This window comes from Hyaena hyaena, unplaced genomic scaffold (genome assembly GCF_003009895.1).
Source record: "Hyaena hyaena isolate Hyena2069 unplaced genomic scaffold, ASM300989v1 scaffold_438, whole genome shotgun sequence".
NCBI lineage: Eukaryota > Metazoa > Chordata > Mammalia > Carnivora > Hyaenidae > Hyaena > Hyaena hyaena.
In genome coordinates, this window is record NW_024081071.1 from 810526 (window position 1) to 829463 (window position 18938).

An 18938-nucleotide genomic window follows, 5' to 3' on the forward strand; every position below is an offset into this window, starting at 1 on the left:
TTCCACTTTGTTCATCTTTAATATTAGAAATATGATTATATTTTGCGTGCTAATCTTATATCCTGAAATCTTGCTGCACCCGCTAGTTTTAGGAGTTTTCTTTTCTTTCTTTTTAAATAGATTCTTCGGAATTTTCTATGTAGATAGTCATGTCATCTGTAAACAGAGATACTTTTATTTCTTTCTTTCCCATCATATGCGTTTACTTTACTTTTCTTTCATTAATGCCATGTGTAGAAATTGTGGTACAGCCTTTAACATTTTAATCAATGTAAATTTCCAGAGATTTGCTAAAACACGTTGGCCTGAATGGGGCCCATCATTCTCAAACAGGTGCATTTTTAACCCTCTTCTTATCATCCAGCCTGTCTAGACTTCATATCCTATCATTTGGATAAGTAACTGATAACATCCATCGGTGGTTATAAATGGCACCCACACTGCAAAATCCCTTGAAGCAACAGAGAGGCCTTCAATGAGCTAAGTGGAAACTGCTTGTAAAAGCAAACCTGGCATAGGAACATTATTCGTAAGACAGAACCAGGAGGTAGTGATGCTCAAAGAATTAAGGTATGAGGTTGACTTATGGAATATGTGGTTCATCCTTTCATTTTTCCCCTCTTACCTCTAAATTGGTGATAGCGATAATTTTAAACTCAGAAGTATGAAATGCTATCAAAATTACCTTATTCTTATATATTAGAAATTGCTATTGTTAGGAACTCTTCTGAGAGTTGACTTTTGACAAATAAAGAATTCTGTGCATCTTACTATGCATTTAGTAAAAGTCACTTAAAAATATTTTGACATCTCAAACTCTATTCATGTCTTAATTTCTTAAACAAAAATATGACCATTAATAACATTTTCACTTATTTTAAAAATGTATATTTCCTATATATAGTGTTGCATTTTAGGTTATACAATGTACCTCACCCATCAGAGAGAGTTTATAGCCTATAATGGCTATAAAAGACAGAAAACAGGGTATTGCTTGATCCTTCACAGACTTCAATAAAAGAGGTCTCGGATAGATACACATAGATCCTTAGAGGCCTTAGATGTGTACTCAGGGACATCAGTGTAGTTTCTTGAAAAACCAGGAGCTCCTACGTATAATTTGTAGAAAATTTTAAATCTGTGGTAACAACAAAATTTCAGAGATGAATTTTTGTTTTGGTAGTTGACAGAGGCAAATCATCACAGGCAGGCCAGTCATCACTGGTTATGCTGATCCAATGACCACCTGTGCATTTCAGTCACTCTCTTGTTGCTTTCTCAAGACTGACTTAGAATTACCACCACCACTCCATCCATTGTGTGCAGTGAGTTCTGGAGTCAGGTCATGGGATATTGACTTAGCCTCTCTGAGCCTAAGTCTTCTCATGTGTAAGTAGCAATGGTGATGCGAATCTCACTGGTTATAAGGCTTAAATGAGATGATCTTGCCAAGGGCCTGATCCAGATCTGGGCAGGGAGCGTGCCTTCAATTACTGACTTCTTTGCTTCCTCTGCTTATACTTTGTCCATGTTTCCTTCCCTTCCTCACCCTCTCCCCTCTCTGCTCTATACACCACAGACGGAGACACTTCTTATTTGGGATGCCATGCCTCGTGCCTAAGAGAAGGGACCCTCTGTCAGAAGCATTAGCAGTGGGGATCTGGAGAGCTTGATGTTGAAGTTGTCCCATCTTATTAATCTATTCCCATGGCCTGCTTATTACACAGAATAGGGTTGTGCACAGACTCCGTGTTCATATACCGTCTGTCATGTTACAGTGGGACAAAAGCTTCATAAGTAACCAATATATTCTAGCACATGTGACTTAATAATGCATCTGCAGTTCAGTACATAGCATGATGGATAATCCTTAGATAAACAGTCCTGCGTGCTCACCCCAAACACAAGACCGACTGTATGATGCATATTTAGTTCCTTCATGGTTGCAGTGAGCTTCAAATCAAGACTGTTCTGGGCACAGCAAGCAACAAAAATACTCTCACAATACAATGCAATCACATCGCACATACATTTTTTTTTTGTCCTAAGGAATGGAACAGCAACTGTCTCAACATGTCACTTTGACCACCAACAGTAATTCTCAAGTTGGCGAGACTGGTTTGAATACAATATAGACAAAGGCTATATATGTGGGTACTTGTGTGAATTGGGGGTTTGCAAATGACCACTATAATATCCAGTCTGGCACAGGGTTCCCTGGTCACCCTCTCTCGTTCTGCAGTGAGGATGACGGGGCTGTGAACCCTGGCAACAAAGAGTCAGCAGTCAGTCGCTGTTGGCAGCATCACTTACAAGATTTCCATTTCACGCAAACACCGAGGACTTTCTTCTTACAGCATCAGGCCTTTCTTGGAACGGCCTTGAAGTATTCCTCCCTTGCAATGTCGGATACGCCTCCATACCATTTCTGAAGCCAGATGTGTTCTATCTTCATCTTCATAAAGAACCATTCATACTGACGAGGCCACTTCCTCATCACTGGGTGTCTGAGAAATAAAGGAGAGGTCACAGTAGAGCTGCTCATATTAGTGCGTGTCCCTCCCAGGGCACTGCTCCAGACTCTGCATATCACTGGGCAGGTCATCCGGCCCTCCAACCTCCAGGCCTCATTTGGGCTGAAGCCAGAGACAGAAGCCAGGGAGCCAAGGACGGGGTCTCAGGCCGCCTTGGGAAGGCAAGAAACTGCCAGCTCCACAGAGGGGCAGCCCAGTCTTGCACCAGCCTCCTTGGTTGGGATCCCAGGTCAGCTGCTGATGAGTTGTGGTGCCTCCCCGGCCGTGTGCCTTCTCAGACCCTAGTCTCCTTACTGTCATGGGGGCTGACAGCGATGGTGCTTTGATTGTGGGGCTGCGTGGGGAGCAAACCACTCTGCACACATAAAGCACCTGCACAGAGCAAGTGCTCCGTGACTGCCAGTTACTGTTATCAGGAAACATAAAGAATGGCTTTATGCATCTCTGTATGAAATGTCAAAAGAATCGTGGGCTTATGAAACAAATCTGCTCATGGGAAGATTTCCATTCTGCAGCAGGCTTAGAACTGTTGAACCAAGTTGAGACTCAGAGTAGACAGGGAACGTCACATGCCACCTTCTGCTTACTGACTTGCTTTCTCCCTCACATGTAACCCTAAACACAAGCACTGTCAGTGCAAAGCTTGATATGGGGCTTGAACCCATGAACTGTGAGATCATGACCGGAGCTGAAGTCAGATGCTCAACCAACTGAGCCACCCAGGTGCCCCAACTCACTTCTTTTAAACTTCATAAAAATCAGGGCACCTGGGTGGCTCAGTCGGTTAAGGGCCCAACTCTTGATTTCAGCTCAGGTCATGATCTCACAGTTGTGAGATCGAGCCCTATGTCTGGCTTCATGCTGAGTGTGGAATCTACTTGGGATTCTCTCTCTCTCTCTGCCCCCTCCTCCACTGCCATGTGTGTGTTCTCTCTCTCAAAATACATCAATAAACATTAAAAAATATATTTCATAAAAATAAAAACTTTACTCACATCTAAAAATGTTATAAAAACTCAAAGGCCCTGTGCAGCCTGGGAAGAACATTCGCAACAGTGCAGATGCAATAAAAGGCTGATGACCTTGTGTAAAAAACAATTTATTTTGAAATAGTCGTAAACTCAGAGAGAAGTTGGAAAGTACAGTACAACAAACTATTTTTTCCCCCTAAACCATTTGGAAATAAGTTGCTGAGGCGATGCCCCAACACTCCAAATACTTGTGCGTGCGGCGAAGATAATAAAAGGTTGTTGTTATTATAAGCAAACAGGATTTGTACTTGTGACCAGAACACATTTTGGCACCCACAACTATAACAAATCCCCAACCAGGGAGGAGGCACCGGTTTTGCCTCCAGGCTGCGAGTGGCAGCGGGGAGGGGGACCTGGAGGAGACTGACAGTGGGCGCTTAAAAGAAGGTAAAGACAACGTTAGTGGAAGCAGGAAGTAAAGTCACCCACAAGACACAGTGGTGGAAAATTCATCCCTGCTGTGCCTGCAGGGATGCAGAAAGTAGGAAATGGATCTAATGAACCGAGCGGTCTCCTTAAGGTTTCACCTAGTCCCACTGCCTATCATGACACGAAAGAGGAGGGGTTAGAAGTAAAGAGGACATCGGGGTGGGGCGCCCGGGTGGCCCAGTCAGTTAAGCGCAGAGCCTGCTTCAGATCCTCTGTCCCCTCTCTCTATCTGCCCCTCCCCCCTCAAAAAATTAAATAAACACTAAAAAAAGAGGGCAGTGAAGCTAAAAAATAAATCACACCCCCCTATGCTCTTTTCTCAGTCTGTGTACCGAAGGCCACACGTTCATGTTGATATACCCAATCGCGATCCAATTCCAGAGCTCACTCTCATTTTCTCCCTTTGCACATAGGAAACCCTTTTGTGTGGCAGTGAGAAACCAGGCTTCCCGTCTCTGCCGTGTTTACTTATTTGATGGTTCCCCGGTATGTAAAATCTTCCCATCTCCCTGGGCGTGGGGGGTGGCTCTTCTACCTCACCACCTGCTTTCCTCTTACTCTTCCACTAACTTAGACAAAGAGAGACTCTGCCCGTTTTCATCGTCTGCGCCTCTGGGAGGACACATGCAACGCCTTGCCCCAGCTCCACCCTCCCCCTCCCTGCTGCCCGCCCCGCCCCCAGCTCGGACACCCTCTCCACCCTTGGGAGAGGCACCGCCATGCACACACCCTCCTCACCTCTCACAAGCTCCCGACCTCCCACAGCCCCTAACAGGGCCGCCCTCTGGCTCATTTTGACCGGAAAGGCCAGCGGTGATTTTAAACATACATGCTAATTTCCTGGGGCGTGCTTTTAAAATTTAGATGGAGGCTTAGCTCCAGAGAATCTGATTCAGTAAGCGGGTCGGGGCAGGAGGGTGGGGCAGAAAGCCTGTCTCTGCAAGCATCCTCAGTGGGTCAGATGTAGGCGTGGTAGGACTACACCAAGAAGCGCCCTTTCACTCCTGGATGTTTGAAAATGTCTGTTGTGTGGACTTCTCTACAAAGCCTCAATTAGTTACTTCCATTTCTTTCTCTCTTTTTTTTTGTTTTAATTTTTTTAATGATTTATTTATTTCTGAGAGAGAGAGAGAGAAAGGCAGTGTGAGCAGGGCAGGGTCAGGGAGAGAGGGAGATACAGAAGCCGAAGCAGGCTCCAGGCTCTGAGCTGTCAGCACACAGCCCGACGCAGGGCTCGAACCCACAAACTGTGAGATCATGACCTGAGCCCAAGTCAGACGCCCAATCTACTGAGCCATCCAGGCGCCCCTTGTTTTCATTTTTAATGTTTGTTTATTTATTGAGAGAGAGAAAGCCAGGGAGGGGCAGAGAGAGAGAGGGAGAGGGAATCCGAAGCAGGCGCTGCACTGTCAGAGACCCATGAGGGGCTCGATCCAACGAACTGTGAGATCATGACCTGAGCCCAAGTCAGACGCCCAATCTACTGAGCCATCCAGGCGCCCCTTGTTTTCATTTTTAATGTTTGTTTATTTATTGAGAGAGAGAAAGCCAGGGAGGGGCAGAGAGAGAGAGGGAGAGGGAATCCGAAGCAGGCGCTGCACTGTCAGAGACCCATGAGGGGCTCGATCCAACGAACTGTGAGATCATGACCTGAGCTGAAACCAAGAGTCGGATGCTTAACTGACTGAGCCCCCCAGGCGCCCCTGGTTATTTCCATTTCAAGGCAGGGCATTGTAGGAGGTTGTACAAGTGCAGGGAAGAGCACCTGGAATCCCTCAGTGTGGGGTGCTGTGCAAAGGCGGGGTCAGGCCACCGAGGATGGTCCGCCCGGCCTCTGCTGTCACCTGCAGCAACCAAAATGGCCAGCATATTTCCAAAGGGCAGCTCAGATTGTCACTGTCACTGTGTTGGAGGCAGTATGTGCCACAGTCCTGACCTCTGCTTCATTATGATAGTGCATTTCTGAGCAAACCAACTGTACAGCATCTACAGACCTTGAAAACATGGCTTGCTTGGCAAATTCTACTTCTTCTGGAGACACTGCGATCATCTGGCCAGTGAGCGTCAACCGGGCACATCGGGGGTCTTCTGGGTCGACGATGTTTTTTCTGCATTCAAACAATGTTTTTCACATATTAAAATGATGATAGAATATCAGCCCAAAATATCAAGAATTTTATGAAAAGTTAAAAATAGAGAGTCACACGGCTGGCTCTATCATTGAAGTTTTTACACTATCTATAATTACTTTAAAATACTTGGGGACACGGGGTGCCTGGGGGGCTCAGTTGGTCAAGCGTCTGACTCTGGATTTCAGCTCAGTTCATGATCTCACTGTTCGTGAGATCGAGCTGCATGTCCGGCTCTGCATTGAACGTGGGGAGCCTGGTTGGGATTCTTTTTCTCCCTCTCTCTCTCTTTCTCTCTCTCTCTCACCCTCCCTGCCCCTCTCCCTCTCTTTCTCAAAATATATAATAAATAAACAGTAAAAAATACTTTGGCACTGGCTGTGTGTTTGGGAAGTGAGACGTCAGCCTGTACCCAGGGGGCAGCAGATAGCACCCGAAGCACAAGAGTCAAGGGTGCACATTCTACAAGACCACATTCTTGTAGACCACATTCTACAGTCGGGAGCCATTGTTGGGAAGCCAGCTGCTGCTCTGCACAACCTGAGGGTGCCACTCAAAGACAAGAGAAGTGGTGCTCTAGAGGTAAGGCAATGCATCTGCCTGGGTCCAGCCGTGACCGAGGCGAAGGTTTTCCAACATCTCCATCAGAATGCAGAGGGTCCTCCTTCAGGGTAAAGAATGTTGGAAATAATGAGAACACCAGCATGACTGCATTTATAACTGCCTGCTAATAAGTGTTCCCATGGTGAGAGAATTCTTCTAAGACTTGCTCTCACTGAAAGAGTCATCTGGCAGTGAGGATGTACTTTGCATTCTGGATATCCCTCTCTTTCCAGGTAAATATAATTCTAACATAAATATAATATGATATGATACGATATGATTCTGCTAGTTAAGAACTCCCCTAACTAGGGTTGCCAGCTAAAATATTGGATGACACAGTTATGTGAGAAAAATATTTATCTGAAATTTTTTTTAAACATTATTTTTTAATGTTTTATTTATTTCTAGGAGAGAGAGAGAGAGACAGTGTGAGCAGGGGAGGGGCAGAGAGAGAGGGAGACACAGAATCCAAAGCAGGTTCCAGGCTCTGAGCTGTCAGCACAGAGTCTGTTGCGGGTCTTGAACTCATGAGCCGTGAGATCATGACCTGAGCTGAAGTCAGATGCTTAACCAACTGAGCCACCCAGGTGCCCCTGAAATTTAATTTTTTACAGCTTTATTGATGTGAAAAAATATATATACATATACATATGTATATATATACCCTTTTAAAGTGCACAGTTGAGGATTTTTAGTGTATTCAGAGTTGGGCAACTCTCACCATAATCTAATTTTAGAACATTTTCATCACCTGCCCAAAACACCCTATGCCCATTAGCAGATATTCCTCATTCCCGACCGTTTACATCATCCTAAGCAACCGCGGATCTACTCTCCATCTCTAGAGAGTTGTCTGTTTTGCCCACGTGGATGGAATCATACTATATGTGGGCTTTTGTGACTATCTTCTTTGACTTAGCATAGTGATTTCAAGGTTCATCCATGTTTTAGCCTGTATTAGCACTGCATTTTATTTTATTGCTGAATATTAATTTACTGTATGGATAGACCACACTGTGTTTATCAGTTCATTGGCTGATGGGCATTTGGGTTGTTCCCATTGCAAATAATGCTGCTATGAACATGTGTGCACATGGTTTTGTGTGGACATGGCTTTTAGTGGTGGAACTATCAGAAAGGGAATTGCTGGATCCTACGGCAACTCTGATTAACCTTTTGTGGAACAGCCAAACTGTTTTCCAAAGCAGCTGCACTGTTTTACATTCCCACCAGCACTGTATGAAGCCAATTCCTTCACATCTTTGAGGGGGCTTATTTTAGTCTCTTCTTTTCATTCTAGCCGTCTTAGTGAGCGTGAAGTGGTGCCTCACTGTGGTGTTTTTTGCATTTCTCTGATGGCTGATATTGACTATCTTTTCGTGTGCTTATTGGCTGTATGTATATCTTTGCGGAAATGTCTATTCAAATCCTTTGCCTATTTTAAATTGGGCTCTTTTCCTTTTTATTATTGAGTTGTGAGAGTTCTTTACATATTCTGAATACAGATCCCTTTCCAATATGTGATTTAAAAGTATTTTCTGTTTTTCACTTTCTTGATGGTGTTCTTTTTATTATTTTTATTTTTTATTTTAGAGAGAAGAAGAGCAAGCACAAGCAGGGGAGAGGGTTGGTGGGGGGAGAGAAAGAGAGAGAGAGAGAGAGAGAGAGAGGAAATCTTAAGCAGGCTCCATGCTTAGTGTGGAGACTGATTGGGGCCCAATCCCATGACCCTGGGGTTATGACCTAAGACAAAATCAAGAGTTGGATGCTCAGTTAATTGACTGAGCCACCCAGAAGCTCCTTGATGGTGTTTGATGCAAAACGTCTTTTTAAAATTTTCATTAAATCCAAATAACTTCTTTTTCTTCTGTTTCCTTTTATGGTTTTTTAATTAAAAAAAATTTTTTTATAGTTTATTTATTTTTGAGACAGAGAGAGGCAGAGCAAGAGTGGGGGAGGGGGAGAGAGAGAGGGAGACACAGAATCTGAAACAGCCTCCAGGCTCTGAGCTGTCAGCACAGAGCCCGATGTAGGGCTCGAACCCACGAACTGTGAGATCATGACCTGAGCCCAAGTCGGATGCTTAACTGATGAGCCACCCAGACGCCCCTCCATTTATGATTTTTTAAAAAGCTCCCAGCAACCTAGGGTAAAGGATATTCATCAAAATCTTATCCATATGCTATTTTATATCTCATGGAACAGGACAGCATGTCCATAATTATTAGATATTGTGGGTTTTGTAGTAAAACAAGAAATAGAAATATGTATAAGGGTTGGGAAATAATAAACATACATGTAGTTATTTCCAAATGATATGACTGTATACAAAGGAAAATGCAAGAGAATCCACACTCAGTATATTAGCATGAAGAAGAAAGCTCAGCAAGATTGTTGAATTCGAAAACAATGAACACTTGCATTGCTACTTATAAGAAAAAAACTTTTAAGGTACATTTTATTTACTAAAAGATATATAGATGGTGACGAAACCTACAAAATACTAGGGATAAATTTAACCCCCAAATGTGTAATACTTTGGTGGAAAAAAATGATGACTTTATTGAAATACATAAATGGCCTAAAAGAGGGTTATACCATATACATGAATGGGAAAACCCAGTTTAAAGGAGATGTCAATTCTTCCAGAATTAATCTCTACAGATGCTATAATTTCAGTTCCAATTCAGATATATTTTTTGAAATAAAACAAAACAAGCCGAATCTAAACTTCACACGGAATAACAAAAGTCCAAAAATAGTCAAAACCACTATTAAGAAGAACAAGGCAGGAGGGCTTCCTCTACCAGATAACCCAAACATCAGGCCATATTGTCTTCTGTCCTGAAAAATTGCTTCCTTCTCTTTGCATTGTTTTAGATTTTCCTAGTTCCTTGTATTTGTTCATTTTGCACGGTAGAGACTTTCCTCAAATGTTTTCCTTGGCTGTTTATTCATATTGAAAATGTGGCACCTTAGAGCCAGTTGGAAATTCTGACTGCAATAGGTATGGCTTTCTGAGAAGTGCACTTTAAGGTGATCAGGCTTGATGGTTCTGTTGAAGGACTCTTAACTACTCAGTATATGTGGGTTTTCTTTCTTTTTTCTTTTTCTTTTTTTTTTCCTCTTGGGCTGTTTGGTATCCCTAGGGGAAATCCTCAAAGAATTCTCAGACAAAACCTTGTTAAAGGGGACCTTAATCCATTATTCACAGTAAGAAGCAAGAGCCAGCAGAAACAGCAAATATCAGAAATAAATACTCAAGTTATAATAAATTGATTATAAGATAAAGATACCTAAAATGCATAGGGTCTTCCAGTCTTTTTTTTTTAATGTTTTATTTATGTCTAGGAGAGAGAGAGAGAGACAGCGTGAGCAGGGGAGGGGCAGAGAGAGAGGGAGTCACAGACCGAAACAGGCTCCAGGCTCTGAGCTGGCAGTCAGCACAGAGCCCGACGCGGGGCCGAACCCACGAACCGCGAGATCATGACCTGAGCGAAAGTCGGATGCTTAACCGACTAAGCCACACAGGCGCCCCTCCCAGTCTTTAATTGAAAGTGTAAGCTCTTTGGGGGTCTGATTTTATGTGAGGCCCTTATTTCTAACTCTTCACCTGTTATATCTAACAGCCCAAGATATTGTTTCTTTGTTCTCACTGTATCAAAACCTAAGCCCTACTTTTCCCAGACTGGTAAGCCCCACTCGAGAAGTCCCAGTTCTGGTTCTTTTGTTTCATCTTCATTTTTGGCTCCCAGGGGATTTCTTTTTGTTTCTTATAAGTATGCATTTAAAAGAATGTTTTTCTTCCTACTGTTTTTATTTTTAGATTGATAAAGTCTGTCGTATTTTAAAACATAAGGCGGGGGTGCCTGGGTGGCTTAGTCGGTTAAGCATCCGACTTTCGCTTGGGTCATGATCTCACGGTTCGTGGGTTCGAGCCCCGCATCGGGCTCTGTGCTGACTGCCAGCTCAGAGCCTGGAGTCTGTTTCAGTCTGTGACTCCCTCTCTCTCTGACCCTCCCCTGCTCACACTGTCTCTCTCTCTCTCTCCTAGAAATAAATAAAACATTAAAAAATAAATAAATAAAACATAAGACAATAAAAAATGTTAAGATTAAAAACATAAAGAATTTCCATGTAGAAGTTTAGGGACTATAAAACATGTTAGAAAATAAAAATAAGCGTTTTCAAATAACCTTGGAATTATATTATACATAGAGCTTTTATCTTTATTTGTTTCCACCCAAAAATTAAATTGTGAACGTTTTATATTGAGAGGCACATGCTGGGAAATCTGTTTACTCACAAAATTCTCAAACATTTATCTACCATTTCTGTCTACTGAATATACAGAAGGGGCTGGAAAGATACACCTCTGATGTTGAATGATTTTACTTGTTTGTATTGTGGGAGCTGTGCAAATTAGCTGAGTCACAGGAAGTATGGTGTCTGGTCTCTTTGCCTCCATCGACCTTGTGAGCTGGAGCCCCAAGGACAGAGCCTCAATTTCCTCTTCTGTAAAATGAGGACATTAATTTCTTGCCAGCCTTCTTCACAGAGTTCAAAGGTATGTAAAAGCACGATGAACATCATAAGGAAGTAATGAATGGTTTTCTCATATATATAAACGTGAAACTACAGAAAGTGAAAGTGAGGAGGTTATAGATAGAGAAGATCATCTTTGAGGCAGACTGAATTACTTCCCTTCTCCATTTGTCTATAGCCTTGAAAGATTTTTCCAGCACTGCATTTCATTACAGAAGGCCAAATGAGAAAACTTTATGATGGATTGTTCTCCAACATCAAAGGAGAAGGAAGCGGGAGACAGCTTGCGTTTTCCTTTTGCTTGAGGCCAGTTGGAGTCAGGAAAAAGAGAGATAAAGTACTCTTTCCTTGTTGTGTCTTGCACAGTCTGTATAGCCAAGCATTCTGATATATGGTAAATGCAGAAGGACATGAAAGGTATACAGTGAGGTGGTTAATAGTATGGGTTCCTACTCAGGGGTTTCTGGGTGGTTCAGTTGGTTAGGTGTCCGACTTTTGATTTGGCTCAGGTCATGATCTCACAGTTTGTGAGCCCCATATCGGGATCCACACACACAGTACCCAGCCTATTTGGGATTCTCTCACTCCCTCTCTCTCTGCCCCTCTCCCGCTTGTTTGTTCTCTCTCTCCCCTCCCCCGAAATAAATAAATAAATAAACTTAAAAAAAAAGAGAGTATGGGATCTTATTCAGCCCCCTAGAGACTGGAATCCTGGCTGTGACTCAACCTCTTTGTGCCTCAGTTTCCTCACCTGTAAGAAAGAGACACAAGAAGTTCCTGCCTCATAGTGGTGTTGCGAGATGTCGGTGGCAGGAGACAAGGAGACTTTCTGGTCCTGCGATGAGGAAGTCTCCCCAGGATAACACTGTTGACTCTCTCCACTACTCAGACTTACATTAACCGGTGCCTTTGAAAGAAGACACTGGACATCTCCTTGCAGGAAGTGCACATACTAGGCTGTCCATCTGCCATAAACTAGAAAGACCTGCCACAGCTCAGGGAGGCCCCGGTGCAGTGCTGCAGCCTGTGTAAGCCTGTCGAATTCTGGAGTTCCCTTGCCCACACTCTCCATGTTGGTTTGATCAATGTCAAAGGTGATATTTTGCTATTCTGTCTGCTCTACTCTTTTATTTCTCCATTGGTTAAGATCAGGCCAATGATGGCCTAGCTGGCCAAGCATGGCCTGTCGTCTGTTTCTGTTGGCGTGAGAGAGAAGAATGGAATTTATGCTTTTAAGAGAATTGAGAAAAATCAAAAGAAGAATATTTTATGACATATGAAATCTATATGAAATTTGGATTTCAGTCTACTTGAAAAAAGTTGTATTGGGGTACAGTCCATTCTGTGGCTGCTTTCTTACTACAATGGCAGAGCTGGGTGGTTGTGAAAGAAACTGTATGGCCCACATCACCCACAAAATTTGTCATCTTCCCCCAAAGAAAACATTTTCTGAACCTTAACATGAGGATTAAAGAAATGGATTCACATAATATAATTAGAATAGTGCTTGGTGTGTAGTAAGCCCTCACATAGTGATGCTATTGCTGCTCATTTGTTATGGGGGCTCAGGGGTGGGGTGGCTGGAGGGCTCAGGAATTTTACAGCTTCGATCGGTGGGGATATCGATCATGAAATATCAAGAAGATTGCTATGGACTGAACTGTGTGCCTGGCAAATTCAAATGGTGAAGCGCTAATTCCCACTGTGACTGTATTTGAGAGAGTAAGAGAGAGAAAGCATGAGCAAGGGGTGGGTGCAGTGAGAAGGAGACAGAGAATCCCAAGCAGGATCCGGACTCAGGGCTCAATCCCATGAACCATGAGATCATGACCGTAGTTGAAGTCAAGAGTTGGATGCTCAACCGCCTGAGCCACCCAAGCACCCCATGACTGTATTTGAAAACAGGGTCTTTAGGGAAGTAATTAAGGTTAATTAATTAATTAAGGCTAATGAGGTCATAAGGGCACTGTCCTCATCTGATGGGACTGCTGATTTTATAAGAAGAGAGTAGGGAGGGGCAGGCAGAGGAAAGCCCACATGAGGACAGAGCAAGAAGGCGGCCATCTTCAAACTCAGAAGAGAGGCCTCAAGAGAAACCAACCCAGCTGACATCTTAGTCTTGGGCTTCTAGCCTCCAGACCTGTGAAAAAATAAATTTCTGCTGTTTCAGCCTCCCAGCCTGTGGTATTTTGCTACTGCAGCCTGAGTTAACACAAAGATGGTAGGGACTGAACAGTGATTCTGAAATGGGGAGCACCAAAGGCATCCCCCTCTGCCTCTCTGGCTACATTTGTTGCAGGGATAGGGCATTATGGGATGGAAGGGATTAAATTAGGAGAGCACTAGATAAAATATAATGTAAGGGGGAGTTAATTTATAAAATCTTGCAAGTATTTTTTTTAAGCTTAAAATGGAGACCTATTATGTTTGTGGCAAATCCTCTCCCTATATTGGGACCCTGTGTCTAAGGAGCCCAGGGAGATGTGGGAAAGGCACACACTATTTGGCTCCTGGAAGTCTGTGTATTTTTACTGTCCTATGGTGTCCCCCAGCATCATGGCAAAAGCTGTACCCACTATGAGGACCTTGACAGTTTCTGGGAAGGCAGAGCAGATCATTTCAAATCTACCCACCTAGCTACATATTCATTTGTTTCTCTTCATAATTTGATCACTGCTTGAGAAAATGATATATTTTTTTTCCTTTTTGAAATCAGGTAGGATTTTTTGACATTTACAGATCTTTTACACAGCATTACATATCTTTTAAGGCATCTGATTTGTCTAATACAATATTCACATGATGTAGGTCACATATAATTTTCTTGTATGCAGGCCAGGAGCTAACTCAGCAGACCGTGGTGGTTCAAACCCTGTACATTTCAAAGAATGGTTTGTTTCAGGAGGACTGGTCCTTGACTGGCTCCTGGAAGCTAACTTCTGAGCTCTTGACACATCCTTCTGAGGGCCTGGGCCACACCAGATCAATTTGACCTCATGGGGCCCAGAAACTGAGTAGCTAAGATCAGTCACGCAGACACCGTAGTGCCCACGTGACTAAATTAAAGTGAAAACCCTGGATATCAAGGCTCAAGTGAGCATCTCTGGCCAGCAATATTTTGCACATGTTGTCATGCATTGTTGCCGGGAGAATTAAGTGTGTTTCCAAGCAGTTCCACTGGGAAGGACTCCTGGAAGCTTGGGCCTGCTTTCTCTTGCACTCTGCCCAGTGCGGCTTTTTCCTCTGATGACTGTGATCTGTATTCCTTCACTGTCATAAACCATGGGCTCCTGAATCCCGTGAATTCTTTTAGTGAATCATCGAGCCTGGGGGTGGTGTAGGGGCTCCTGACACGGCTGGCCAAGCAGACTCTCACAGATCCTCTTCTTCCAGATGGTGCGTAGCATAAAATGGAAGCCTTGAGGCATGATTCATTAAAACACATTCTTATCCATTAAACTGCATTAAAATCTTGAGAAAGGTACGTTTGTTAAGCAAAGCACATGTTTTGATTATATTTAAGGAACTTGTTTTCACTTGCCTGGAAGTTTTCCTTTATTATACATCCTGTTGAGTTATAGCAAGAGAAACACTGGACATGACCACATTTTCAGGTAAATGGCTTCATGTGAGAACATTGTGTACCATTGGAAATGTTATGGTCTGCTGTGTTTATGACACTGCAAAAATGAGCCGCTGAACTGCGAATTTTTCCTGTGGGTTAAGAGGAAGGAATGATGGGAAGCAATCCACATAATAACTACAAAAATTGAATCTACATTGAACTTTGCAAAAACCCAAGATAGGAGAAAATAAGTAATAGTAAACAGGAACAAAATTTACATATACTGGACAAGACTGTCATCAGTTGTGCCCAATTATTTGTTCACGGTTAAAGCTAATTTCTTTGCAAATTGTTCTTTGATGAAAGCAACGAATTAGTACTCATAAGTAAGTCATTACAGAATTTAAATAGGGAGCATCATATGTAAATAGGGAGTGTTTTGCTTCTCCACTGGTGGTGATTACATAAAATATAGAAGTGATGATGTATTTAAATAGGTAAATAGAAAGCTCGATTTACACAGGGGCAACCCAGCTAGGCTCAGTGTAAGTTTCTGCCCACCTGTCGTAGGCAGGATAATGCCCCTGTGGAAAGAGGTCTGCAGCTTAATCTCTGGGACACATGACTATATCAAAGGGAAATTGAGGCGGTTCATCAACCGGCACTGGATAGGGAGATTATCTGGGATTATCTGGCTGCGCCCAATGCAGTCACAGGGGTCCTTAAGGTCACAGGGGGAGGCAAAAGAGAGTGTCAGAGAGATGTGGTGTGAGAAAGACTCAGTTGACCATGGCTGGCTTTGAGTGTGGAAGGGGCCACACAGGCACATGCGCTAAGGAGTGCAGGCAGCTCCTAGAAGCTGGAAAAGACGAGAACATGATTATTCCCCTAGAGCCTCCTGGAAGGAACACAGTCCTGCCTACACCTGGTTTTTAGCCTACTAATACCTGTTTGGGACTCCTGCGCTCCATAACCGTAACACATTTGTGTTGTTTGAAGCTGCTGGGTTATGGTGCTTTGTTACAGCAGCAAAAGGAAACCAATATACCATCTGGGAAGAGGTCAGACTGCAACCCCACCCTTAGTCATGTGAGTGCAACACACCTGGGGTTACTGGCAGCTGCTGCTCCTGAGATGGTCAGTGAATGCACCAGCGACCAGGAAGGAGGATGCGGTGTACCCAGGGGACCCTTTCAGTTCACCTCCCTTTAGTGAACAGGGGCTGCAGGAAGCACTCCTTCCTCTGGCCACTGTACTTTGCATATTGTTCAGGCATCCACCTCTCCCTCACACAGCTTCAGGAAGCCCTACTCCATCCCTACATCTTGAGGGCTGGGACTGCATACAACAACCAGCAGGCTCTATCCCCTGGCCAGAGTGACGATTCAGGGATTGGCAGAAGTTTGGTCATTAAAGCTCAAGGACCTACTTGCTGGGGACTTCTGGAACGGCAACCCCCTTACTCTCCTTTGGAGTCTACCTGGGGAGGTGCCTGTTTTCACTGGACATAAAGAGAGAGCAATCTTGTAGTTTCCAGCACCACATCTGCATCACAAGTGGGGCCACCCTTAAGATGAAGCAGACACTGGGGAGGCAGAGAAGAGAAATGGGGAAATCTCATTTTGGCTGACCCTGCAGAGCCCCTAAGAAAAGCCTACCTCTGGACTTTTCAAATATGTCAACTCATCAATTTCTTTAATTCTCTAAGCACATCTGAGCTTATTTTTCTGTTTCTTACAACTGAGAGGTTCCTCACTGATAGAAGGGTTTAGTTTCTGGAACTCTTCTTGTTCTTAGAATGGATCCTATGGTTGAGGCATGCCCATCATTAATGCTGGGTGCTATTCATAGTGATCCCCTGGGGCGCCTGGGTGGCTCAGTTGGTTGAGTGTCTGACTTTGGCTCTAGTCATGATCTCACATTTCATGAGTTTGAGCCACATATGGGGCTCTGTGCTATCAGCGAGGAGCTCACTTCAGATCCTCTGTCCCCCTCACTCTTTGCACCTCCCCTGCTCACATGCTCACACTCTTCTCTCTCAAAAATAAATAAACACTTAAGAAAATAATGATCCACAAACTGTTCTCAGTACAGGTAGTAAAGTCATGATGGAACTGCGTAAAGTAAGGGTGGTTCCCATTTGCATCTATTTCTATTAATGTGAGATCATGCAAAGCAAAGATGGCCTGTATTTAAAAACTATTCACAAATTTATGCATTTCTTTGAGATAAGACTCTACACACCATCTATTTGGCAGAAGTTCTCCATGGCTCTCTCATGTTTCTGAACTCTTGAGAGCAGAGGAGTAGCTCCCTGTGTTTGGGACGGATCTTTTCCCCGGGCAGATCTTTATAAAGCAAACAGCCTTGGAAGATACAGTGTTTCCCTGTGGGGCAAAGGGCAGGCTTATTTACTGTCTAGCGGGATGAGGATGCTGTCTTTCTTGGGGGTGGGGGCATGGCAGGCAGGCTTGCTCTCTGTTATACACGATTTTGTTTCTCTGGGCTGAGGGTTCCTCTCCCATAATGCAACCCACTGTGTGTACACATGCCCCGTGGCCCTCTTCACATCCCTGTGGGAATTAGGGCCCATGGGAACTCCTGCCATAAAACACTGTTGCTCTGGCCACTGCTATTGCTGTGAGTAACAGTCTTTTTTCTCTGACCCATGAGTTTTGTGTCTTCTGCTAGCATCCATAAACCATGGCTCACTTGTTGGTGAGGAGGAACATGAACAACTTGCTTGCAAATAGGGTAAAATCTTAGACCTGTTCTTGACACAATGTAAAACCATTGAGTTTCTTTGCTTTTGGTTGGAATTAAATTGCTCTGGAATTGGTGAGGTGAAAATGTCATGCTGCTCACAAGCTCTGATTTGCATATGTACATATATCTTTGAGTAATAAAAGTGGGGGGATAAATTATTTTAAAACACTATCTGCCCGTTAGACAAAAATATTTCATAGTATATGGATTATACGGTGAAATAATGAAAAAGACCTTGCTGGTGCCAAGTTAGGAGTCTATTGGTGGCCTTGTTCTTTCTGGATTAGTTCAGGGCCTCGCTGGTCTATCCCAGCCTGGGGACTGTGCAGCACTGGCAGGAAAGGAGCTGCCTCTTCTTCTGAACCGCCCCCAAGTCTGCCTTTCACTTCTTGTTCCCTGGTAATCACTTTGTGTAGCCCCCCAGTCTGATACCCCATCTGCTAGTTCCTGACCTCCAAGTCTGGCTTAACTACATTCTTTGGCTCCTGATGGAACAAGAAAATAAAATCACTAGTAAAGAAACAATGACTGACGGGAGTTGGCCATGAGTTCCTATGTCTCTGTGTGATTAGGGTAGAGGACACGGTGGTGGGAGCGAAGGGTAGCAAATGCATCTCGGGAAGGTCTACTCTTGTGTTTAGGAAAGCACGTTAATAAGTCTGGAGGATCAGGGCAAGGTAAGGCCCCCTCCACAGTGCACCCAGGCTGGTGTGCAGGAGGAATGAAAGAGAGGTTAAGTGTGTGCAACCCTGCAAACGGTATCCTCCTCGATGTTAGTGCATTGCAGATTCCTGTAGAGGCAGGAGACACAGAATGGTTTGGTTTCACCTGGAGGGGTTGGTGAGACTCAGAGAAGAAAAGAAAGGCACAGAAGATAAAGGACACATGGAGTTTGGCAGGGCTGCCCAGCAGTGTGACAGGGGGCTGGAGGTAAGGCGCAGAGGCACTCTCCATCCTCGTGATGAGGGGTGGCCGGTGACTGGAGCAGCGATGTCATGCGATCTTCAGAGATGGGGCCTGGGGTATCCTGGCAGCTCCTCACCTGCGGTGCTGGCCTCTGACTGGGTGCTGCCCTGAAACTGGTTCGGAGATCCCACCCCAGCTCCCTATGGCATTCTGCTGGCACTGCAGGACCCTGTCCTGGGCGAGCAGGGCTTGGCGCTCAGCTCTGGCCACCTGTGCTTCTTAGATCCACCATGGCTCTCCTGCCGCAGAAGTAAGACAGCAGCTCCATGTAGAGGCATATGCAGACCACAGGAACCCTCAGAGTGGGCTTTGCTTTGGTCCTTATCTTGTGTTATAATCATCTAGTGGTCGTCGCTCTAGCCTAATATGT

The 18938-nt window shown here is 44.1% G+C and overlaps 1 protein-coding gene across 1 annotated transcript in view; it reads right to left on the reverse strand.

Moving 5' to 3' along the window:
• Window positions 1-212: 212 nt before the first annotated feature.
• Window positions 213-18938, reverse strand: part of CREG2 (cellular repressor of E1A stimulated genes 2) — a 31502-nt gene continuing 12776 nt past the window's right edge. The window contains exons 3-4 of the mRNA XM_039253132.1: window positions 5989-6102; window positions 213-2507 (exon numbers count right to left, since the gene is read on the reverse strand). Of these exons, the coding sequence (XP_039109063.1) occupies window positions 2360-2507; window positions 5989-6102 (262 nt within the window). The 3' untranslated portion in view covers window positions 213-2359. The remainder of the gene's footprint in view (window positions 2508-5988; window positions 6103-18938) is intronic.